This window comes from Phacochoerus africanus, chromosome 3 (assembly GCF_016906955.1).
Source record: "Phacochoerus africanus isolate WHEZ1 chromosome 3, ROS_Pafr_v1, whole genome shotgun sequence".
Taxonomy (NCBI): Eukaryota; Metazoa; Chordata; class Mammalia; order Artiodactyla; family Suidae; genus Phacochoerus; species Phacochoerus africanus.
In genome coordinates this window covers 53,732,482-53,758,526 of record NC_062546.1, presented here as the reverse complement: position 1 = coordinate 53,758,526, position 26,045 = coordinate 53,732,482, and the positions used below count along the sequence as shown (strand labels likewise).

Genomic DNA, 26,045 nt, shown 5'->3' with positions numbered 1-26,045 from the left:
ATGAGTCCGACTAGGAACCATGAGGTTGCAGGTTCAAAATGTGGCCTCGCTCAGTGGGTTACAGATCTGGTATTGCTGTGAGCTGTGGTGTAGGTGGCAGATGAGGCTTGGATCCGGCGTTGCTGTGGCTCTGGCGTAGACTGGCAGCTGTAGCTCCAATTGGAGCTCTAGCCTGGGAATCTCCATATGCCGTGGGTGCGGCCCTAAAAAGAAAAAAAAAAAAAAGTCATCTACCAGGAAGGCTAGGATGCTTACACAGTTCTATAGAGTTTTCAACAATTAAACAGTGTGAATACCAAAAAAAAAAAAAAAAGATACAAGTTATTTTGTGCTATTAAATTACATACAAATAATAGGTAAGACGTCACGTGTAGGTCACAGGGATCGAGGTCAGTGTGTAAAAATCAATTGCATTTTCTATGCATCAGTAACAAACACATAAAAATGAAATTTCAAAAACATGTAATGTAAAATAGTGTTCAAGAGCCCAAAATGCTCAAGGATAAAGTTCACATGGTCTGTGTAAAATTTTCACACTGAAAACTACAGAATATTGCTAAAAGAACTTAAAGAAACACAAGTACATAGAAAGAGAGGGGATGTTTGTGAATTGTGAGGCTCAATATTTTAAGCAATTTAATTTAAGTAAATCTCCCCAAATGGATCTAAAGATTGAATGCAAACCAATTCGATATTGCAACAAACTTTCTATGCAGAGATTCTAAAATGTATATGAAATGAAAGATTTAGAACAGCTAACCCATCTTGAGAAAGAAGAACAAATCTGGAAAACTCATACTACTTGATGTCAGAACTTCTATAATACTAAAAAAAAAAAAATACTATGCAGTGCTGGCATAAAGATAGAAAATAAATCAATGGAACACAATACATTGGATAGAAATAAACACACACAATCAATAGATTTTCAAAAGAGGTGCAAAGAATATCCAATGTGGAAAAGAAAATAATGCCAACCAAATTTTGTTTCAACTAGGTAAATGTCTGAAAATGAGATGAATTTCGACCCCCTTTTCACATCATATGCAAAAATTAACTTGAGCTTCATCATAATTCTAGATGTTAGAGCTAAAACAATGAAACTTTTAGAATAAAATATGCAAGGATATCTTTGATCATGAGTGTAGGTGAAGATTTTTTTTAGGTGGACCTAAAAAGCAATGATTATAAAAGGAAAAAAAACAAAAGGAGTTCCTGTTGTGGCTAAGTGGTAATGAACCTGACTAGTATCCATGAGGATAGGGGTTTGATACCAGGCCTTGCTCAGTGGATTAAGGATCTGGCGTTGCCATGAGCTGTGGTGTCGGTCACGGAGGAGGCTCAGATCCTGAGTTGCTGTGGCTGTGGCGTAGACTGGCAGCTGCAGGTCTGATTCAACCCCTAGCCTAGGAGCTCCCATGTACTGCATGTGCAGGCTTAAAAAGCAAAAAGAAAGGAAGGGAGGGAGGGAGGGAAAGAGGAATTAAATTTCCATAATCCATAGTATCTGCTTATCAGACATTATATTTAAGAAAATGAAGAGCCACGTCAAAGACAACAAAGAAAGTTTCACATGACATTTCTCTGACAAAGGATTTATATGGATAATACGTGAAAACCTTCTATATACTACTCAATAATAAAAAGGCAAACAACCAAATTTTTAAAAAATATATTCATAAAAAAACATTTCACAAAGGAAGATACTCATCTGGCCAAAAGACACATTTAAAAAGGACTTGACGTCATTGGTCAACACAGAAACACAAAATCATAAGGAAATACTCTCCTACACCTGATAGAATGGCTGATACTTAACAGACTGATAAAGACAAATGTTGGTGAGAATATGGAATTGATACACATTGTTTTAGGACGTGTAAAATAATGCAGCTACTTTGGAAAGCATTTGGGCATTTTCTTATAGAGTAAAAACGACACCCAGCTCATGACCCAGCAGTTCTGCTCAGAGGTATTTAACAAGAGAAGTAAAACATTTGTCCACAACAATGGCAAAAAGAATGTTCATGGAAGCTTTATTCAAACTAGCACCAAAAAAAAAAAAAAAAATTGAGAGGAGAATGGATAAACAAACTGTGGGATTTTTTGTCTAGTAGAAAACCTCTCAGTGATAAAGGGTAAAGGGCTACTCTGCTTTACATGTGACAAATGGACACGTTTCAAAAGCAATATGAGAAGCTGGACACAAAAGAATACATTCTTTCTGCCACCATTTATATGAAGCTTTAGAACAGGTACAACTAATATATGGTGGAAAAAATAAGAGACATGGTTCCCTGGAAAGGGAGGTTCAGATTGACTGGGAAGATGCACATGGGGATTATGTCATCATGAAGAAGTGACGGATCTTGATAGGAGGACACAAGATCATGAAAACGCAATGAACTATAACAATATCTCTGCAACTGGAGTGGGATAGACTGGGAGTGTGGGGTTAGCAGATGCAAATCATTACATTGAGAATGGATAGACAGCAAGTTCCTACTGTAAAGCATAGGAAACTGTATTCAATATCCTGTGCTAAACTCTAATGGAAAAGGACATGAAAAGGTTGTATATATACACATATCTGAATCCAAAACTGCATCACTTTGCTGTACAACAGAAATGAACGCAACCTTGTAAATCCATTACACCTCAGCAAAAAAAAAAAAAAAAAAAACCCAAAAAACTCTGCACTTCATCATATGGAAAATATACACTGGGTCACCTTGCTGTACAGTGGACAATTGACAGAACACTGTAAACCAGCTATACTGGAAAAAATAAAAATAATTTAAAGTAAAAATATATATAAACATCATTTTTTATTTCGAAAAAAAGTATAATTTCCTGTAAAAATTGTTCGATCAGGATCCTTTTATCTTTTTTTTTTTTTGTCTTCTCTATGGCCATACCTGCAGCACATGGAGATTCCAAGGCTAGGGGTCCAATCAGAGCTATAGCTGCCAGCCTACGCCACAGCCACAGCAACACCAGATCCGAGCTGCGTCTGCGACCTACACCACAGCTCACGGCAACGCCAGATCCTTAACCCACTGAGCGAGGCCAGGGATCGAACCTGCAACCTCATGGTTCCTACTCAGATTCGTTAACCACTGAGCCACAATGGGAACTCCAGGATCCTTTTAGAAACGAAAATGATTGCCACGTTAAAACTGTAGGATTTTTGCTGGTTTTGATATTCTGCTTTCTCTGTTTATTCTTTAAGCAATTTTGCCTAATTCATGTCCATCAATGTTCTAGCTGTTTTTGAAAAAAATCGGTGGACAAGAAAGATAGATTCCTGCTTTCAAGTTGCTAACAGTCTAAAGGAGGAGTAGGGAGAAATCAGGAAAACCATAAAAAACAGTAAATGATGTAGTGCTTAAAAAACAGAGAAATGCTAAGAAAGAGAAAATGCCTGTGACATGGCCATATCATGCTCCAGCTGCTCAACACCATTCTTTTTTCCACTGTCTTTTTTAAAGTTTATTTTATGTCACATTTTCTATTTAGGACACAGTTGAACCATCTGTTTTTATTTTTATTTCTTTGGCTGTGTCTGTGGCATTTGGAAGTTCCCGGGGCAGGGATCGAACCCACACCACTGCAGTGACAAGGCTAGATCCTTAACCTGCTGAGCCACAAGGGAACTCCTCGACACCATCTTTCAAAAAGTTATAGAGACTCTTGTATTTACTAATGAGCATTTTTCCCTTTACTAATTGATATATCCTGCAGTAGAAGCATTCCATAAATAGGAGAGAGAGTGTGTGTGTGTGTGTGTGCGTGTGTGAAAACATGCTGAATTATCATCATTGTTTTATTCCTCAAGCTTCTGCAATATTTAATGCCTGAATAAATATATATCAAAATGTCACCAGGTTGGGGAAAGAGGTTAGTTTCAAGGACATTGTGTTCAGTGCTTATCGCATTTCATGTGCTACAGGGTCATCACCACATTGAGTCATCAAGTCAAAAGAGCAGCCCTTTTTATCTTCTATATAAAAGACAAACCACTCAAATGTTAAAAAATTCAGACGCCCAAGTCATTAAGATGGGGTTGTACATAAAAGATGCAGCACTGATAATTCAAAACAGACAGGAAGAGTGTGCTCTAGGAATAATTCTTCCACCAGTCATACTATCTGGCACAAAGCATAAATAAAGCCCTATTTTTCGCCTTCGGTGCCTGCCGTGAAGGAGTCACTGAGCCGACTTGTTATCTGTCAGTAACAGTGAGTCGTGGGGAGGCCTTCAGCTAAAAAATACTCCTCCTGTATTTTTTAACAAGACAGAGAGTGAGAACACAAGAAATTCCCCAACAGCCATGGTACCGACAATTCAAAAGCGTTGCCATGAGATTATCCAACATACTGAACTATTGAGCTCCACAGTGTTTTTCAATAGCTAGAAAACCTACACAAAAATAAAGTGTTTACATCTACCTTTCTCCCCCTCTCCCTTGGCAACCACAACTCTGCTGTCTATGCCCACGAGTCTGTTCCTATTCTGTAGACAGGTTCATTTGTGTCATAGTTTAGATTCCACGTGTAAATGATATCTTATGGTGTTTGTCTGTTTCTGACTTACTTCACTTAGTATGAGAATCTCTAGCTGCATCCACGTTGCTGCAAATGGCATTATTTCATTCTTTTTTATGGCTGAGTAGTATTCCATTGTGTATATGCGTGGCATCATTTTTGTTGTTGTTTTTCATTTTTTATATTTCTCAATGAATTTTATTACATTTCTAGTTGTATAACGATCATCACAACCCAATTTTATAGCATTTCCATTCCAAACCCCTAGCACATCTCTTTAATTTTAATCCATTCATCTGTTGCTGGACATTTAGGTTATTTCCATTTAGAATGGATAAGCAGTGAGGTCCTGCTGTACAGCACAGAGAACTATATCCAATCTCTTAGGATAGAACATGATGGAAGACAGGATGAGAAAAAGAGTGCGTGTGCGTGTGCATGTGTGTGTGTGAGATTGAGTTGCTATGCTGTAATAGTAGAAATTGACCCAACACTGTCCATCAACTATACCCTAATAAAAATAAAATTAAAAAAAACAAAACCATCCTACATAAACATAATACAATTATCATATTAAGTTTAATATTTATATATTGCTATTATCTAAGGCACAGTTCATACTCTAATTCCATCAACTGAACCAATGAGGAAGTTTAGGGTTCTTTTTACTTGTTAAAGTCTGGGATCCAATTAAAAGCTTTATTACATCTCATTTTCACATCTCTTTAGTCTTTTTTATCTAAAATAATTCCCCAAACTTTTAAAATTGTTGCCCTCCTAAGATATTGACATCTCCTGAAGAATTTAAACTAGTTGTTACGTAATTACACTTAATTTCAATTTGTCTGTTTCCTTGTGGTTATTTTCAGGGCACGTTTTCTGTCAGGAATACTGTATTGTGTCCTTCTCAATGTATCAATCAGGATGCTCACATTTAAAAAGCTGCTTGATTCTTTAAAAATAAATAAATGAATGGATAGGTAGGTGAATAGATAGATGAAAAGTGTTTATACCACCTGATCTTCTTTGTTGTTTTCAATGATGTAGCTTGGAAAAAATACAGTCTCTCATCAAGCTCCATAGACGTCCTCATGGACCTCCAAATCTTTCATCTCTGCTCTGTCATAAGATTCTTCCATGATAATGTGTTTATTTACCAGCCACAACTGATGTTTTCCTCTCTTTTGCCTGAACATGTAAGGATCTGCCTACCTGGAAGGCCTCCTTACCTGCTAAAATCCCACCCCTATTTCTAGTTCCAGTTCAAGTCCTTTTCCTTTGAGGACATCTTCTCCAGCCAACACAATCAGAAATGACCTATCTCTCCCCTCAGCTCACACAGCATGATTTTCTGTCCCACTTATTTGATCTAGAAATGCCCCAGGTCACTTCCTCTCAGAGGCTCATGTCCAAGGGGTAAGAAGAATTGCAGCCTCCACATATGGAATCCAGTTGAAACCCAGGTTGCCGTCTCAAGACTGATTTATGAATTGTGTGAGCACTGCTATTAGGAAGATGATCCCCCTGGCCATCCCCTAAAGGTGTATCTAACCTGTAAAATATCTGAGGTATAGAGGAGCACCCTTTGCAGAATGTTGTCTCTGAGAAAGTGCATTTCTACTTCTGCATTGCTGGCACCAGTCGATCAAAAAATGCTTCAGTGGTTGTTGATGATAAAATATTCTATTACATGCCACAAATTGGTATGTGGCTTCCTAAGGAATCCACAGGATGGATCCTCACCCTACAGTTTCCAACCAGCCACTCAGCAACTCTTGTGAAATCTCATGTGAACTTCAAATTTCCATCAACCAAGAAAGTACGGGTCGAGTGGGGGATGGGAAGAGCCAGGCATTGATGCTACAGTGGCCCACAGGGCTGTTTACTCAGCTTCCTAGATATATCCATTAAAGGTCCTTCGGCTTACTTTAAGCCATGAAATAGAACCAATGTGTGACCCTGTTGTGGCTGAATTCATAAAAGCATATAAGCTTAAAATTAAGAGAATGCTATTTGGCCTTTTTTGCCTTGGTCTCATATTGCTTATGTACAAAGCATGTATTCAAGAGGGTGTTTAAAGATAAAGCAGAAAGGAAAAATCTGGTTCACAGATGGATGTCTGTGACCTGAAAAGTAGTCCATGAAAACATGGCAATAACAAATACTCCACAGAAAAGGAGATGACAAGAATTTGTTTTCTATTGATTTCCTTTTTCTTCTATTTCTTTTGGATAAACCTAGATTTTTCCTTAGAAATCAAAAGAGAATCATTCCAATTTGGAACAACACAGTCCTTTCTCTGAAAGCCCATTTCTGGAGCAAAAATTAGAAGACTTTTTTCTTACCTCTTAGTTCCCCCATGTCCAGAGTTGTCCCAAGCTGTTCTAGTAAAGCAACTCTCGCTGCATTCTTTTTGTGTTTCTTGCCATCATAATGCTGCTGGGCCATCAGAGGATTGTTAAACCAGGCTGCACAGAGCCCACAGTATCTGTCGGAATCTCTTCTTTGATAGGGCGATGAGACCACTGGAGCAGTGTCCACCCTCGGAGGTTTAAGTGAGCTCAGAGGTGTAGCTGAGAAGGAAACCAGAGAGAAACACAAACCAGGTTAGTCCCCTTCTTGAGGGTACCTGTCCTCAATATCTGAAGATGCAAAAGCCTCACATTCATTCTAGAGCTCAAAAATCCAAGAGTTGATGGCAGTTGGGAAAATGATCTTTGCCAGCCTTCATTACAGAAGCCAGGATGCAAATAAAAATTCCTCATTGGAGTTTCCATTTTGGCTCAGTGGGTTAAGAACCCAACTAGTATCCATGAGGATGCGGGTTCGATTGCTGCAAGCTGTGGTATAGGTCACAGATGCGGCTCGGATCCCACATTGTTGTGGCTGTGGCTGTGGCATAGGCTGGCAGCTATAGCTCTGCTTTGACCCCAAGCCTGGGAACTTCCATATGTCGCAGGTATGACACTAAAAAGAAAAAAAAAAAAAAGCGATGGTTACATTTGACAATTCAGAAGACCATCCTTTAGGAGGAAAGTAAGATGTTTTGTTTGTTTGTTGTCCACACCCACAGTATGCAGAAGTTCCCAGGCCACGGGTTGAACCTGTGCTACTGCAGTGACAACACCATATCCTTAAACTGATGAGCCACTGTGGATCTTCAAAAGAAAGGCTTTCAATAAAAATAAACTTTTAGAGGTAAGGAGTGATCTGTTAATCAAACTGAAGCCAAAACTTGAAGTAAACATTGAAAATTCATGACTTGAAAGATTCTGAATGAATTAGACATTTGTGTGTTATAAATGGAAATAACTGAAAAATAACATATTTGTCAAAGTGATGGAAAAAGATCCTTCAGTTGCATAGATTGTACCAATTGACAAAATCGTGCTAATTTTATTGTCAGTTATTTCTGTTTATTGTGAGAGGTTATTTTAAACCCATACCTTTAAAATTGATGTTTAAAGTACAATACTATTTATAAAAGACCAAAAAGACAAACACTATAGAGCAGATGTTGCTTATCTAAATGAAAAGACACACTATCACTATTTTGAGATTGCACAGCCTCAGCTATTAACACATTCTATTATGAGCTTAGAGTTATTTTGGGTCCGGGGGGAAAGAAAAACTTGGAGAAGTTTACCAACAGAGAATAAAAATAACTTCTTTAATGCATTACAACATATAAGTTGCTTTCATCTTTTGCATATGATTCAGATTATTGTCCTGTTTCTCAGATGATGAACTTTAAGAGATGCCGAAGCTTTACTGAAGGTTAGATATCTAGTTGTGCTAAAGGCAAGACTCCAAACCAAATTCTTGATTTCCAAGACCAATATTCCTTTCAATATCCCTAAGAACTCTTCATACTTCTTAATAAGCAAAAGGATTCTTTTTCTCTAGACCTTAGCCATCTTTGTATTTTACATATGATTCAATTTAATTTTAGAAAAATATTCTGCTCCAAATCTTTTGGAGAAGAAAACAAATTTAAAATTCTCACATGGTCCATTATTCATAATTCAATACAAGCAGTGTTTGGTTTTTTTTGTTTGTTTGTTTGTTTTTTAGCTTGCCTTTGTGACGTGTAGTGTAGCTGGCAAAACCATGAAAATTAGGGTCATTCCAAGGAAAAGCTGAGATCGGGAACATCAAAAACAAATTAATAAACTACCTTGTAAACTGCCCATGATTTCAGATAATTTATGTGGATTTTTATTTTTTAGATTAAGTAACTGATATACCCACAGCTAACACAATACTCTATGGTGAAAAGCTGAAAGCCTTCCTGTTAAATTCAAAGATGTTCACTTTTTTTTTTGTCTTTTTTTAAGGCCCACCCGAGGCATATGGAGGTTCCCAGGTTAAGGGTCAAATCAGAGTTACAGCTGCCAGCCTACACCACAGCCACAGCAACACCAGATCCAAGCCACATCTGCCACCACAGCTCATGGCAATGCAGGATCCTTAACCCACTGAGCAAGGCCAGGGATTGAACCCGCATCCTCATGGATACTAGTTGGGTTCATTAACTGCTGAGCCATGACAGGAACTCCCAAAGATGCCCACTCTTCATGCCTCTATTTAACACAGCATTAGAAGTCCTAACCACAGCAATCAGACAAGAAAAATAAATACAAGGTATCCATATTGTAAGAGAAAAGGCAAAGCTGTCACTATTTGCAGATGATATGATATGTAGAGAATCCTAGAGCCTCCACCCCAAAATTATTAGAACTAATAAGTGAATTTAGCCAGGCTGCAGCATACAAAATTAATATAGAGAAATCTGTTGTTTTTCTATACACTAATAATGAAATATTTAAAAAGAGAGCATTTAAAAAATGCCATTTAAAATCACATCAAAATAATTATGGAGTTCCCATCATGGTTCAGTGGTTAAGGAATCCAACTAGGAACCATAAGGTTTCAGGTTTGATCCCTGGCCTTGCTCAGTGCGTTAAGGATCCAGTGTTGCCATGACCTGTGGTGTAGTCGCATACGTGGCTCAGATCTGACATTGCTGTGGCTCTTGTATAAGCCAGCGGCTACAGCTCCAATTAGACCCCTAGCCTGGGAACCTCTATATGCCATGGGTACGGCCCCAGAAAAGACAAAAAGACAAAATAATAATAATAATAATAATAATAATAATAATAATAATAACCTAGGAAAAAAGTTAATGAAGGAAGTGAAAGACCAGTATGCCAAAAAATACACATATATTTTGTGTGTGTGTGTGTCTTCTTTTTTTTTTGCCTTTTCTAGGGCCACTTCCCATGGCATATGGAGGTTCCCAGGCTAAGGGTCTAATCGGAGCTGTAGCCACCGGCCTACGCCAGGACCACAGCAACATGGGATCCGAGCCGCGTCTGCAACCTACACCACAGCTCACGGCAATGCCAGGTCCTTAACCCACTGAGCAAGGCCAGGGATCGAACCTGCAACCTCATAGTTCCTAGTCAGATTCGTTAACCACTGCACCATGACAGGAACTCCCGAAAAATATATTTAAGAATGGAAATTGAAGATGATACAAAGAAAGAGAAAGCGTGTTCTTGAATTAGAAGAATAAATACTATTAAAATGGCCATACTACCAAAAGCCATCTACAGATTTAATGCAATCCTTATCAAAATGCCTAGGACATCTTTTTTTTTTTCACTAAGCTAGAATAAATACTCCTAAAATTTATATGGAACCACAAAAGGCCCCAATTTACCAAGGCAATCCTGAGGGGGAAAAACAAAAACAAAAACAAAGCTGGAACTACAACTCTCTCAGACAATACTACAAAGCTACAATAATCAAAACAGCATGGTATTAGCACAAAAAAACAGACACATAGGTCAATGGGAACCGACGAGAGAGCTCAGAAATAAACCCACACATTTAAGGATAATTAATATTCGACAAAAGAGGTAAGAATGTACAATGGAGAAAAGAAAGTCTCTTCAGGTGCTGTTGGGAAGACTGCACAGCCACATGTAAAGCAATGAAAATTAGAATATTTCCCCACACCACATACAAAAACAAACTCGAAATGGTTTAAAGACCTAAATGTAAGATTAAACTGAAGAACTAGAAAAGAATGTCAAGTCAAACATTTTTGACATAAGTTGTAGCAATATTTTCTTGGATCAGTCTCCCAAAGCAAAAGGAATAAAAGCAAAAATAAGCGAACGGTGCCTAAAGTTAAATATTTTACACAGCAAAGGAAACCATCACAAAGAATGATGGTTTGTCTTTCCAACAAAAGGAAAAGACAACATGTGGGATAGGAGAAAATTTTTGCAAATGATGCCACCAATAATGGGTTAATACCCCAAATACACAAACAGCTCATACAACTCAGTATCACAAAAACAAACAATCTAATAAAAAAATGGGCAGAAGACTTGAATGAAGATTTTACCAAAGAAGACATACAGATGGCCAACAGGAACATGAAAAGATGCTCAACATTGCTAATTATTAGAGAAATGCAAATCAAAACCATAATGAAGTATCACTTCACACCTGTCAAAGTGGCCATTATCAAAAAGTCCATAAATAACAAATGTTGGAGAGGATGTAGAGAAAAGGAAACCTCATAAACTGTGGATGGGAATGCAAATTGGTGCAGCCACTATGGAAAACTATGGCAGTTGTTGAAAAAACTTAAAAAAAAAAAAAAGATCCAGCAACTCCACTCCTGGGCATATATCCAGGGGCAAAAAAAAAGACTAAATTGAAAAAATACATGCAACCCCTATTTCATAGCAACATTATTTATAATAGCCAAAACATGGAAGCAACCTAAGTGCCCACCAACAAATGTGGAATATGTGTGTGTGCATGCGTGTGTGCACGTATATGCATGTGTGTACATGAATATTACTCAGGCATAAAAAGAATGATTTTTTTTGCCATTTGCAGCAACATGGGTGGTACTAGAGAATATTATACCTAGGGAAGTCACTCAGATTGAGAAAGACAAATATTATATACCATTTATATGTGGAATCTATAAAATAATACAAACAAATGTTTATACAAAATAGGCTAAGAGGAGCAGAAAACAAATTTGTAGTTCCCAAAAGGGAGAGGGGGCAGGAGGGAAAATTAAGTATATGGGATTAACAGATACAAACTACTACCCATAAACTAGATAATACCCAGTGTCTTATAATGAGCTACAATGGAATATAATCTGCAAAAACACTACATCACTATGTTGTATACTTGAAACACAGTTAATTACCTTGATAAAAATAAATAAATGATAGAGAAATAAATTCTAGCTGAATAGCATTTTAATTCAGGAAATGTCTGTATTATCACAATATTTAGAGAGCCTTTTCCTACCCACCTAGAGATTTCATCATATAGGGAAGTTTTAGCTAACTTGGATAATACCTAATGGCATTATTTCTACAGGGACTTAGGGAAATAAGAAGTCTCTTAAAAGCCTCACTGCTAGAAGCATTAATACATCAGCATATGACGATAAAACTCCAGCAGGGGATGTAATATCCTGGCAGCGACCCAGAATGTGCTTCTATGACTTAGAAATACTCAGAAAAGCAATAAATATGCAGTTGGCCTGTATGCAAAAGAACTTTGATTCACTTTTCTGAAGGATACTGGATCTTCCTTCCAAAGTTTTCTGCATCCTTATCAGTCTCTGAGGATTTATAGCTACCTATTGTTTTTGACAGAAATGGAAAACATATCACATGTTTGTAGCCTGAATGAATGTTGATTCTTGAAGCATAATTTACTTGTCTCTAAACTGGGCCCATGGAATTCCCATCATGGCTTGAGATAACGAAACTGACTAGTGTGCTCCACAGGCTAAGGATCTGGCATTGCCATGAGCTGTGGTGTGGGTCACAGACATGGACACGGCTCAGATCTGGCATTGCTGTGGGTGTGGTGTAGGCTGCCAGCTACAGCTTCAATTTGACCCCTAGCCTGGGGTCTTCCAAATGACGCAGGTGCATCCCTAAAAAAAACAAGAAGAAGAAGCTAACAATAAGTTAAAAAAATAAACTGGAGAGTTCCCGTCGTGGCGCAGTGGTTAACGAATCCGACTAGGAACCATGAGGTTGCGGGTTCGGTCCCTGCCCTTGCTCAGTGGGTTAACGATCCGGCGTTGCCGTGAGCTGTGGTGTAGGTTGCATACGCGGCTCGGATCCCGCGTTGCTGTGGCTCTGGCGTAGACCGGTGGCTACAGCTCCGATTCAACCCCTAGCCTGGGAACCTCCAAATGCCGCGGGAGCGGCCCAAGAAATAGCAACAACAACAACAACAACAACAAAGAAAGACAAAAGACAAAAAAAATAAAAAATAAAAAAATAAAAAAATAAACTGGGCCCTAAAAAAATATTCAAGATTTGATTTCATCAATTGATACCTCATATACCACATTCTGGCAGGAGCAAGGCACAAGAGGAGATCCATCAGAGACGATAATCTTATCTTGCACATAGAAAGTAGCTTGATGCTGCATCTGCATTGTAGCTTCTCCTCTTTAATAATTCTAATATCCAGGGACAGTCTCAAAGTTTAATTTTTCTTATGCCTTTGTTTCCAAATGTCTTCACCAATCACAACCCAGTTTCTATTACCTATAAAGACAAACCAGGGTAGTAGCCTGAAGGGAAGACAAACAGCTTTGAATCCAAATTGGAAGTCAAGGTTGGCTTGGGCTCCACCACCACTGAACTCAGTGACCTTTGGCAAATCTCTGACATGGTTATCTCTATATGTTTCAGAGACTACAAATTATGCATCTCACCCTAGAAATTTTACTCTCAAACAGGAAGCCATTTACTAGGATGCATTTGTCACAGCAGCCAAACCCTCACTCCAGCTTCTGGCATGGTACCAAATGTTCTGGGGAGCCTGGAACTAAGAGCCTTCCCAGGATGTGGCACTTTCAGTGCTGAAACAGGGAATGTTCAAGGCACCCTAAGATAAGCTGGTCACCCTCGCTTCTGTGATCAGACCTGATTTAACATCCCACTGGAGAAAGGAATTAGGAAAAAGTTGGAAAGAATTGTTCAGGAGACTAGAACAGCTGTTTGTTCAACCAAGCAGAGAGGACCCACTGATGTATCTTAAAGGTTTACTTGTGAGATCAACAAGTGGGTGTCCCCAAAAAAGAAAAATAAATAAATAAAGGGATTCCCAATGTGGCACAATGGGATTAGCAGCATCTCTGTGGCACCAAGATGCAAGGTTCATCCCCAGCTTGGCGCAATAGGTTAAAAAATCCAGATCTGATCCCTGGCCCAGGAACTTCGTATGCTGTGGGGTGACCAAAAGAGAAATAAATAAATATGCCTCCAAACCCCCAAGTATGGGGCTTTCACTAATATCTCCTGTCTCCTACTCTCTCTCTCTCCCCTCTCTTTCTCTCTCTGTCTCCTCTCCCTTCTTCTTTCTTCCTCCTTCTATCCTTTACTCACTCCCTCTTTCATTCATTCTCACAAAGGATTTGGGGGCTTTGGAAACAGTTCCATAAATGGAATCATTTTAAAGTGTGTGGTTTTCTACAACTCACAAAGACTCATGCACCCCAATGTTCCTAGAAGCACCATTTACAACTGTCAAGATATGGAGGCAACCTAAGTGTCCATCAATAAATGAATGGATAAATAAGAGGTGGTACATATATACAATGGAATATTACTCAGCCATAAAAAGAAGGACATTTTGCAGTAATATAGATAGACTTGGGTTTGTTTGTTCCTTTGTTTGGTTTTGGCCACACCTGCAGCATGCAGAAGTTCCCAGGCCAGGAACTGAACCCATACCACAGCAGTGATTCTAGCCACTGCAGTGACAATGCCTGATCCTTATTCTGTTTTGCCACAAGGGAACTCCAACATGGATGGATTCAGAGGGCATTATGCTAGGTGGAATAAGTCAGACAGAGAAAGACAAATACAGTATGGTATCACTTATGTGTGGAATCCAAAAAAAAATAAAACAAACTAGTGAATACAACCAGAAAGAAACAGACTCAGAGATACAGAGAACAAACCAGTGGTTACTGGTTGGGAGGCAGAGGAGGGAATATAGGGATGGGGAAGGGGGAGGTACAAACTTTTGTGTGTAGATAGGTGACAAGGATGTATTGTACAACATGGGGAACGTAGTCAATATTTTGTAATAACTAAATGGAAAGCAACCTTTAAATTATATGGAAATAAATATTTATAAAGTAAAATAAAAGTCCATAATGTATTCCCCAAAAATGTCTGTGGTTTTCTCACCTAAGGGATCTTATTCAAAATACTAATTCTTCCATGTTTTGTGACATTATTCAGTTTATTCTATAATGTCTGTTCTGTGTATTTTTTTTCTCTTGACAGCTGCACCTGCAGCATATGGAAATTCCCAGGCTAGGGGTCAAATTGGGGCTGCAGCTGAGCCTACGCCATGGCCAAACAACACCAGATCTGAGCTGCATCCACACCCTACACTGCAGCCTATGGCAACGCGGGATCCTTAAGCCAAGAGCAAGGCCAGGGATCAAACCTGTATCATGTGACGACATCGAGTTCCCAACGCACTGAGCCACAACAGGAACTCCTGTATATATATATTTTAATTTACATTGTCACCAAATCTGGTTTGACTAATGCTGCAGCTTGAAGCTCAGGAAGATAAATCAACCATCGTAGAGCCCCTAATTAATAATCAGCAAGGGAAATAGCAAAGACCAGATCTTCTGACTTGAGGATCAGCACCATTTTTCAGTGTCAACTAGTTCCCAGGGACACCAAGGGAGCAATAGGCCAAATAAACATACAGATTAACTGTAGAGTCAGAGCTTCAACATCTGTTCTCAGTAGGGATCATGTGGAAATCTACCTTTTCTCTAAAATAATTTTTCTGATTTCCAGCTCCTTTCTTTCTTTCTCTATTGTTCCCCCTATTCTAAATCAAATTAATGACAGTAGGAATTCTTCAGCAACCATCTTTTGTTGTTGTTGTTGTTGTTGTTTGTTTGTTTGTTTTTTGCTTTTTAGCGTTGCACCAGCAGCATATGGAAATTTGCAGGCTAGGAGTCAAACCGGAGCTTCAGCTCCCAGCCTACACCACAGCAACACCAAATCTGAGCTGCATCTATGACCTACACCGCAGCTCACAGTAATACCAGATCCTTAACTCACTGAGTGATGCCAGGGTTCGAACGCGCATCCTCATGGATACTGGTTGGATTTGTTTCCATTGCATCACAACAGGAACTCCAGCAAGTACCACTCTTTTTTGTACATGCTGTTGACAGTTATATCTGACTGGATCATTTCCTGCTGGCTGAGGTGGCGGCTGTCAGTACACACTGGCAGTCCAGCCTCTTCTGCAGATAAACACCTCAATTTAATGCAAACTGTGCAAAGTTGGAGCTCAAAATGTAGAATTCCTTTGTACCACTCACAGAGGATGGCGCCTCCCTTGTAGATGGTAAATGGTCAATGAACATATGATGAATAAATGAAGAGAAAGCCTGGTAAATTTCAGTTAATATCAACTCGGGAGAGTTTCTTGTTTTAATAAATGGCTTATGAAAGCTACATTTAAAATCTTTGATGGTTTCATTAAACTTACTTTATAAGATTAAAAATGAGTTAGATGTTTGCAAGTGGCTTGGATGGATGCAAGTGGCTCTCTATACTCTGAAATACCACGCAGCAATCAAAACCATGTTTTAGGAGTTCCCATTGTGGCTCAGTGGATTAAGAACCCGACCCAGTGTCTGTGAGGATGTAGGTTTGATCCCTGGCCTCGCTCAATAAGTTATGGATCCAGTGATCCAGGGTTGCTGTGGCTGTGGCATAGGCGGGCAGCTGCAGCTCTGATTAGACACTTAGCTTGGGAACTTCTCTATGTGGCAGGTGCAACTGTAAGAAGAAAAAAAATTCTTAGAAAAAATATTCAGTGACCTGGAGAAATGTTCAGGATATAATATAGACTAAAAGATGGATGTCATATGTGGAATGCCAACCAAAGTTCTTATTAAATTATATACATAGACATATAAATCTATGTATAAAGACTAGAGGGCTATAAATAAAAATCTTAGCAATGGCTATTTTTAAGTTATGGATTATGAGTGATGTGTTTTACATCCATGGATATACACTCTTTGATGCAGGGTAAAATACTTTTATTTTTTGTCTTTATTATAGAAGCTACATTTCTTGCTAACTTGTTCTAGTGCAAAATCTAGAAAACACTGCCTAGGGGACTTTTGGTGCCACAACCAGGTCATACATTAAATCTCAGGAGTTTTATTTGCACTAACTTATTTATTAATTTTTTTCAATATAATTTAATTTTTATTTTACATTGGAGTATAGTTGACTTACAATGTTGGGTTAGTTTCAGGTGTGCAGCAAAGTGAGTCAGTTACACATATATCTATTATCTTTCAGATTCTTCTCTTATATAGGTTATCACAGAATTTTTTTTTTCTTTTTAGGACTGCACCTGCAGCATATGGAAGTTCCCAGGCTAAGGGTCAATTTGGAGCTGCAGCTGCCAGCAGATTCCACAAGCCACAACCACACCCACAGCAAATCTGAGCTGCATCCGTGACCTCCACTGCAGCTTGTGGCAACGTCGGATCATTAACCAACCGAGCAAGGCCAAGGATCAAACCCGTATCCTCACAGACACCCTGTCCGGTTCCTAACCCGCTCAGCCAGAGCGAGAACTCCAGTTATCGCAGAATATTGAGTAGAGTTCCCTGTACTATACTTATTAATTTATTTTTGATTGGGTTGGAGGGGATATGTTGGAAGAAAGCTAGCCCAGTCAGATTATGATGTAAAAGCCCCAGCTTCTCCTATTTCTCCAAAAGATACAGGGCAACTCCTTTCCCACTACAGCCAATCCTGAAATGGCTCTAATAATTTAGTTGAAATGAAGTTTTCTATTTTTTCTCGTCTGATACGTTTCAAAGTGCACACTTCTATCTGAGGCTTTATGACAGAAAATTCCATGGGCTGTTTCTGCGATGCCATGAAGGAAATTAAAGAACACTGCGAAATATCCCATGTTCCAAAAGATATGCTAGTCAACACTTCCTGAGAATAAACAATGGTGAGCATGACTTATCAGCACCATCATTCCAATTCAATTTTGTACCAACCATCTAAGCATAATCAGCCTATTAGCAGGAATTGCTTTCTCGCCCATACCACATGCAACATCCATCTTCATTAATATCACATTTATAGATCATTGATTTTCATTAATATAGAATAATTCCCTCTGGTTCAGTCACTGATTAGGTAGGTTCTCCATAACTTAAGTATGCTTGTTTTCTGCAGTACCCTAATCTTTGAAAACAAGTCATTAAATAGAACTTCAGAGAAAATAAAAGTCCTTTTGTAACTTTCTCATGCTATTTGGCAAAAGAACCCTAAGGCTGCCATACTTCACATCCTTTTTTTTTTTTTTCCTCTTTAGGGCCATACCCAAGGTATATGAAAGTTCCCAGGCTAGGGGTTGAATTAGAGCTGCAGCCGCTGGCCTACACCACAGCCACAGCAGTGCAGGATCTGAGCCGCATCTGTGACCTACACCACAGCTCACGGCAACAGTGGAAGCTTAGCTTCATGAGCAGAGCCAGGGATTGAATCCACATCCTATTGGATACTAGTTGGGTTTGTTACCACTGAGACACAATGGGAACTCCTTCACATTCTCCTCTGCATTTAAAGCAGAGGGAGAGAATATAAGTTCCATGAGGACAGAATCTATATCTATTTTGTCTGCTGATGTACCCCAGGTGCCCAGAACCAGTGCATGTTAAATCAAGACTCGTGAAATGAGGGAACAGTCTCTTCTCCATCAAACTAAGTAAGAGAAGGAATCATGGTTTTACTTTAGGACCTTCTGCTAGGATGTTGTGGCAGCATCCTCTGTCCAAACTGATTTTAAAAAGCTACTACATGATGGGTACACTATAGTCACAGCATTTGGTCTTCAAACATTACTCAATTTTTTTTTTTTTTTTTTTTTTTGCTTTTTAGGGCCACACCCTCAGCATATGGAAGTTCCCAGGCTAGGGGCTGAATCAGAGCTGCCAACCTACACCACAGCCACAGCAACTCAGGATCAGAGCCACATCTTTGACCTACACCACAGCTCATGGCAACGCCAGCTCCTGAACCCACTAAGCAAGGCCAGGGATCGAACCCGCATCCTCATGGATACTAGTCTGATTTGTTACCTGCTGGGCCACAATGGGAACTCCTCAATTTTCTTTTTAATGGATGCACCTGCAGCAAATGGAAGTTCCCAGGCCAGAGATTGAATCCTAGCCACAGCTGTGACCTACGAATATGTGACCTACAACAGCTGCAGCAACATAGGATCCTTTAACTCACTTTCTTTAACCCGTTGTGCCAGGCTGGGGATTGAACCCATGCCTTCAAAGTGACCTGAGCTGCTTCAGTTGGATTCTTAACCCTCTGCACCACCACCACCACAGGAACTTCCAAACACTATTCAATTAAGGTACTTTACTTCCTGTGTTCAGTCTCAAAATGTTCAGTGAGGGTCACAGTTCTCCAACTCTGTGCAGAGGTGCCCTGGGAGGATGCAGTGGACACACAAAAGACCCCATAAGATCCCGTAAAAGCAGAGTTGCTATTGTGGCTCAATGGGCTAAGAACCTAACTAATATCCACAAGGATGCAGGTTCGATCCCTGGCCTCTCTCAGTGGGTTAAGGATATTGCGCTGCCACGAGCTGTGATGTAGGTTGCAAATGTGGCTTGGATGTGATGTTTCTGTGGCTGTGGCATAGGTTGGCAGCTACAGCTCCAATTCAACCCCTAACCTGGGAACTTCCATATACCATGGGTGCAGCCATAAAAATATAAATAAAATTTTAAAAATAAAATGAAACCCTGGGAAAGCATAGTGAATCCATCGAAGGGACCACTATTTCCAGGTGGGTCACAGTTTCAGCATGAAATGTGACAATCCTTCCAACGAGTTCATATTCCTATGAAGCTGGATTTGGGGCAGTTGCTTGGACCTCCCATCCCGCCACCCAATCAACAGGAACAGGAAATCAAGTCGACAAAGTCCAGGCTAAGATTTGAGAAGTGCCTGGTAGACAAACACACCCATTATTCAGTGTGGTTATTTAAGGATAAAGGACAAAATTAAAACTTCTTCTAATACATGTGTATTATTTTTTCAGATGGCCGCTACATCATGATGACATAAATACTCATGAAGTTGTTGGGGCTTGAAGAATTATGACATCATCACACTGTATTCTCTGCTTAGTGCTTGAGCAAGAATGAGTGAACTGCTAATGGGGCATGGCTGGAAGTGGCTCTCCTCTGGAACCTCAGACAAGAGGCAGAGTCAGCATCCCTGAGAGGGACTCTTGATCTAGCACCTCCCCACAGCTGCCCCGAGCAGGTGCCATCCTCAGAGTGGTGGGTGGGAGGGCATGACCGGATCACAGAAGGTTTTGTGAGGAGGGCGGGGAGGGCCGGTGAGCAGACTCCTAGGAAGGGATCCTAGCAAATGGTCTTTACATTCTGCCATCATTCCTGGCATCACCTAATCCATACTCCACACTCAAGGGTGAGAATGATTTACTTACCCAGCAGCATCAGCTATTCAACCGGGAGCCAGCTTCCCGCCTCGTTTCTTACCTCTCATGAATATTTATAGAGGATTCAAAGAAGAGAAAAGTGATCAGTGCCAGAAGCACAGCAGAGATAAAGTACAGGCTAAGTTGAGAGGAAGACAGGGAGCAAGGGTGGCCTTTTGGCCTGGCACTGGAAGACAGCTGAAACTTTAAAAGTAAATTTAGAAAAATTAGTGTGGATACCGTCCCCTGAATACAACAGGCATCGATCTTTTCTTCTAGATGCTTAGCCAGCATCCCTCATGCCCGCAGAGGGATCACCTCGCCTCTCTATTCAAACTCAGCTTGAGTTACCCTCAGCCCACATTCCTAAAAGCAACCCTGACCTTAATAAGTTATGCACGTTATGCAAATTGCCTCTGCCTTGTATTTAAAACTATGAATATTAGTTCTGTATCTATTTTGCATGCATCTATCTGGTAAATCCAAATAATCTAGAAATGAAGTATTTTATATTAACAGCCATTTGGAAACTGCTAAGTCTGAAGATTTGGTGCTTTTGGGAGTCAGTTATGTAAGACTATAGGACTTCAAAGCCACCCAAGAACTTCTGGAGGTTAGAGATTAGGACACAGATGGAGGCTACTGCAAGGTGCCCCCCCACCAACACTTGGATCAAGAGAATCCGGAAGAATAAAGACTAAAGCAAGAAGGTTCTCCAGCCCCTAAGAGTTTAAGGACCATGGCCTGACATCACTGCTTCACCTACTAAGCAGTGAGGTTGGTGGGCCGAGAACAATTGTTAATAAGAGAGAGATGTGAGACTAGATAAGACTTTGAAGATAAATGTTAGAAACTCATGAGGTGATTCAGTCTTTGGGGAAGCAGGAGCCTACTCAGAGCCTGAATTGTTTAGATGTACCATCTGTAAGCATTCATTTAACTCTGGCTTTTTTTTTTTTTTTTTGGTCTTTTTGCCTTTTTCTAGGGCTGCTTTCTGTGGCATATGGAGATTCCCAGGCTAGGGGTCCAATCGGAGCTGTAGCCGCCGGCCTATGCCAGAACCACAGCAACGCGGGATCCGAGCCGCGTCTGCAACCTACACCACAGCTCACGGCAACGCCGGATCGTTAACCCACTGAGCAAGGGCAGGGACCGAACCCGCAACCTCATGGTTCCTAGTCAGATTCGTTAACCACTGCGCCACGACGGGAACTCCTATTTAACTCTGGCTTTGACCACAAATTGCACACTTTGTTGTCAGGCATACACAGCCGAAAGGGAGTTCATGAGAGAGAACCCTTCCTGTCGGAGGAGAGGCGTTAACACGCACTAGACCCTTCCTGGCTGTTTTCCTGTAGATATTATTTTTTTAATAAACTTCCTTTTCTCCTCTGTTCAAATTGACAGGTTTCTTATGGGTTTTTTGGGGCCACATCCGTGGCATGTGGAAGTTCCAGGGCCAGGGATAGAACTTGTGCCACAGCCACAGCAGTGACAACACAAGATCCTTAACCACTAAGCCACCAGGGAACTCCAACAATATTCTTATTTAATAAATTCTAAAATGATTTGAGAAATATTTCTTTATGTTGCATTAATTCTACAGAACTCTTTGTGCTTTCTTGAAAAAATTGAAAGGGATAATGGGAATAGAAAAAAAATCACATAGTTTCTAAAGGAAATCCAACTGAAAGCAACTATTTTGCCCCATTTCCTGTTTACCCATTTCTAGTCCCCTCTAACCTTAAAAGAGCCTAATTACAGGAATGAGATCACTAAGCAATTAAAACTTGCTCCAGATCTAGGCTCTCCTGAATGCATACCATGCTTTGTCTATCATGTCAATTCTTTGCCTAGACAAAAAGAAGTAAGACTAGCTCTCTAGCCCCGGTTGCCCCCCTAAGCAATCCTGCAGGCAGATTAGGTCAGCAAGATAACATCTGAAGGGAGGACCAGCTTCCCTGCATCTGAAGGGATCTCAACCTCCTGCCTCAATGATTCACTGGGATTCTTCCCTCTGCTTTCTTCCCTTTAAAAACCATCATGGCTCAGGAGTTCCTGCCATGGTGCAGTGGGTTAATGATCCGGCCTTTCTCTGTGGAGGAGCCAGTTTGATCCCCAGCCTAGCAGAGTGGGTTAAGGATCTGGTGTGGCTGCAGCTGTGGCACAGGTCACAGCTGTGGCTCAGATTCGATCCCTGGCCTGGGAACTTCCATCCATAGCCAAGAAAAAAAAAATCATGGTTGAGCAGAATCTTTGGAGTGGGTGTCTGGACGTGAGTCCAGCTTGTCCCCATATTGCCAGCTTTTCTGATTAAAGCATCTTTCCTTTCTACCAAAACTTGCCTCTCAAATTATTGGCCTATGAGTGATGAGCGGCCAAGCCTGGATTTGGTTACATAACCACAAGGCAGGACAGGTTTTTTGTTTTTTTGTTTTTGTATTGGGCCAAGCCTGTGGCATGTAAATGTTTCCAGGCCAGGGACTGAACCTGTGCCACAGTTGTAACCAAAGCCACAGAAGCAACAATCCTGGATCCTTAACCCACTGACCCACCAGGGAACTCCTGGATGGGGTTCTGAAATATGCAATACAATGGGACTAATGGTTCAACTTCATAGGGTTGTTGTGCGGATTCAAAGTATCTGCTTGGTAAATGTTTGTTCCCAAGCATCCCGGTCACAGAGGAAACTAAGACTGGAACACAGATCTCTTAATTCCAGTTCCATGGTTTTCCACTGCCCTGGGCTAACTTTAGTTCTGGCAAGATAGTTCAGAGGCTGGCCCCGCAAACACTGGAAACATAGCGAGCATGAGGAAGGCAGTGTTGGGTAAGCGTAAGTCAGAAAATTTCATTTAGTGGTAGTGAAATATTCACTTATAAGTTTCCGGTTACAAACAGTAAGCAGTGCTTGGTGTAGAATAATAAGAAGTGGACGTAAGCACCAGAGGACTGGCTTGAGGATGAAAGGGGTCTGAGTCGTAGTTAAAGGATTTGGAATGGCTTAGCCAGAAGAAGCGAGGCTAAAGTATAACTTAATAACTCATGAGACACAGAGAGGATTATGGTATTTGGACATGTCCAGCTGTCTTCCAAAGCTTCTACAAAGGGAAAGAGACTGAGTCTGGACCAATGGATCTTTGGAAGAGAGGTAGCTTAAGGGCTCCCTTAAGCTTGATGTGAAGCATGCTCCCTGGCTTTGGGATGGGTACCTGGGTGAGCTTTGCAAAAAGTGAATATTGTCATTACCCAGGGGTGGGGGCTAGAGAGCACTGAAGCCACACTACATGATGGGACATAGAATGAAATGGAATCTTACCAAAAAGAGATAGATGAATAAGATGCAAAGTCCAGATTCTGTGAATTTCGAGGTATGACTCATTTTGTATTTGAATCTCCGGTTAAACTATACCATTAAAAACAACAACAACAACTTTCTTGAATATTAAACCATCAGGGTTCATCAGCTGATTTTTAGTCCAGATAAGTCAGAGAGAAAGTTACTCTCTGATTTATCTGGACTAAAAATCACCTCCCCTGGGTGTGAAGAAAGATCAATGAAACTGTTGTCGGAGTTAGTTTTTGCCTCCCTTGCCCATCAGCATTTGATCCATTGGCTTTACTAAATAACTGAAAATGAACGTCCAGGTATGAATATTTCATCCGCTCTATTGACTGAAAAGCCAAATGAAGATATTAATGATCAGCACTTCACACTCATTAAGATGTAATTACAGTGAGAGTTCATGAAGAGGCCCTTAACCCCAGTGTCCTCGGGTAAGCGGGAAAAAGCAGCCATCAAGTCTTCCATGACTGGGGGCTCCTAGCTTCCAAAGACTTGGTATCTTCCAGTTTTGAGGGCTGCACTTGGAACTCTCGGGTCCTGTCTTTAGCTAGCATCACTAACTCTAAGAATGGCTGCAATTCATGCTGTCTCAAAATGGCCAACATCTTCTCAATTGCCTAACTGGCTTTATGTGCAACTGAAGCCATAGCTAATGAATGATCAACAGACCATTCAAGAGAATCAATAAGCAGGAAATCCTACGCAAGACAAGCAGCTTCTCTGAAGGCTGACCATAGCATCAGAAAGCATGAAACTCCATCTTTCTGTTTTCAGATAAGGAAACTTGCTTGGTGTCTGGGTCACACGACAGTTTCCATGGTGGAATAACCAGGGCAAACATTCTGTTTTCCTATAGACTCACTTCATGGAAAGGATGGGTGCTTTTCTATCCCATCCAACATGAGAGCTAAGCCTTGGAGTCCAGTTTTCCCCACCCCTAGGAGAGAAGGAACGAATGTGTTTATTCTGGGCTGTCTGAGAAGCAAAGGGCTCTGGGTGTCAGAGGGAGGTGTCTGATGTCAGGAAAGGAACTGCTACTTAGGAACTAGGAAAAAAAAGAGGGTTGTAATATGGATAGAAGTCTTTGTGTCCAAGGTGGCAAGACCCCCTGGGCCCCAGCCCCACAAGAATGTTCATAATGGGGCCATAGCCTCCTCTTCCATAGCTTCCATTGGTACAAAGGGGATGAAACCATCAACGAGTCACTGACCTGGAGGAATACGCCAGGCTGCACAGGGAGAAAGGTATGTGAGACCCACCTCTGAGGAAGCCCTTCCCCTTGAACCTGGGTGATAAGAAAGCAGGCAGAGCCCATAGGCGAGCAGATTACTTTGAGGGTACACACATGCTTCTAGTCCCCTGTGTTGTCCTAAAGATGGAGCAGATACCTCAAAGAAGGTCCAAGACTGGCCTTCTCACAATGCTTCAAGGCTCAAGGACAGAAGTAATTTAAATTGATTTAAAAAAAAAAAGAACAAAATAATGCCATTTGCAGCAACACAGATGCAACTAGAGATTCTCATACTAAGTGAAATAAGTCAGACAGAGAAATACAAATGCCATATGATATCACTTAGATGTGGGATTTAAAATATGGCACAAATGAATCTATCTACAGAACAGAAACAAACTCACAAACATAGAGAACAGATCTGTGGTTGCCAAAGGGGAGGGGGAGGGAATGGGAGAGACTGGGAGTTTGGGGTTAGTAGATGCAAACTGTTTCATTTAGAATGGATGAGCAATGAGGTCCTGCTGCACAGCACATGGAACTATATCCGAGGACAGATCATGACGGAAGATAATATTAAAAAAGGAATGGGTGTGTGTGTGTGTGTGTGTGTGTGTGTGTGTGTGTGTGTGTGTGACTGGGTGACTTTGCTATACAGCAGGAATTGTCACAACATTGTAAATCAACTATACTTTAATTAAAAAATTACTTTTAGGAGTTTCCGTCGTGGCGCAGTGGTTAACAAATCCTACTAGGAACCATGAGGTTTTGGGTTCGATCCCTGGCCTTGTTCAGTGGGTTAAGGATCCCGTGTTGCTGTGGCTCTGGCGTAGGCTGGCGGCTACAGCTCCGATTGGACCCCTAGCCTGGGAATCTCCATATGCCACAGGAGCGGCCTTAGAAAAGGCAAAAAGACAAAATAAAAATAAAAATAATAAACAATTAATAAAAAAATTAATTAATTAATTTTAGGGAGTTCCCACTATGGTGGAGTGGAAACAAATCCAACAAATATCCATGAGGATGCGAGTTCGATCCCTGGCCTCACTCAGGGGGTTGGGGATCCGGCATTGCCATGAGCTATGGTGTAGGCTGGCAGCTGCAGCTTGATTGGACCCCTAGCCTGGGAACTTCTATATGCCATGGGTGTGTAAAAAATAAAATAAAATAATAAAACAAAATAAAATTAAAAAACAAATAAAATAAAATAATAAAACAAAATAATAAAACAAATCAAATCAAATAAAAAACAAAATAATAAAACAAAATAAAATCAAATAAAAAACAAATTTTTTAA

At 40.4% G+C, this 26,045-nt stretch overlaps 1 protein-coding gene across 1 annotated transcript in view; it reads right to left on the bottom strand.

Moving 5' to 3' along the window:
• ZMAT4 (zinc finger matrin-type 4) overlaps window positions 1-26,045 on the bottom strand; it is a 404,068-nt gene that overhangs the window by 136,387 nt on the left and 241,636 nt on the right. The window contains exon 5 of the mRNA XM_047770379.1: window positions 6,893-7,120. Coding sequence (XP_047626335.1) covers window positions 6,893-7,120 — 228 coding nt within the window. The remainder of the gene's footprint in view (window positions 1-6,892; window positions 7,121-26,045) is intronic.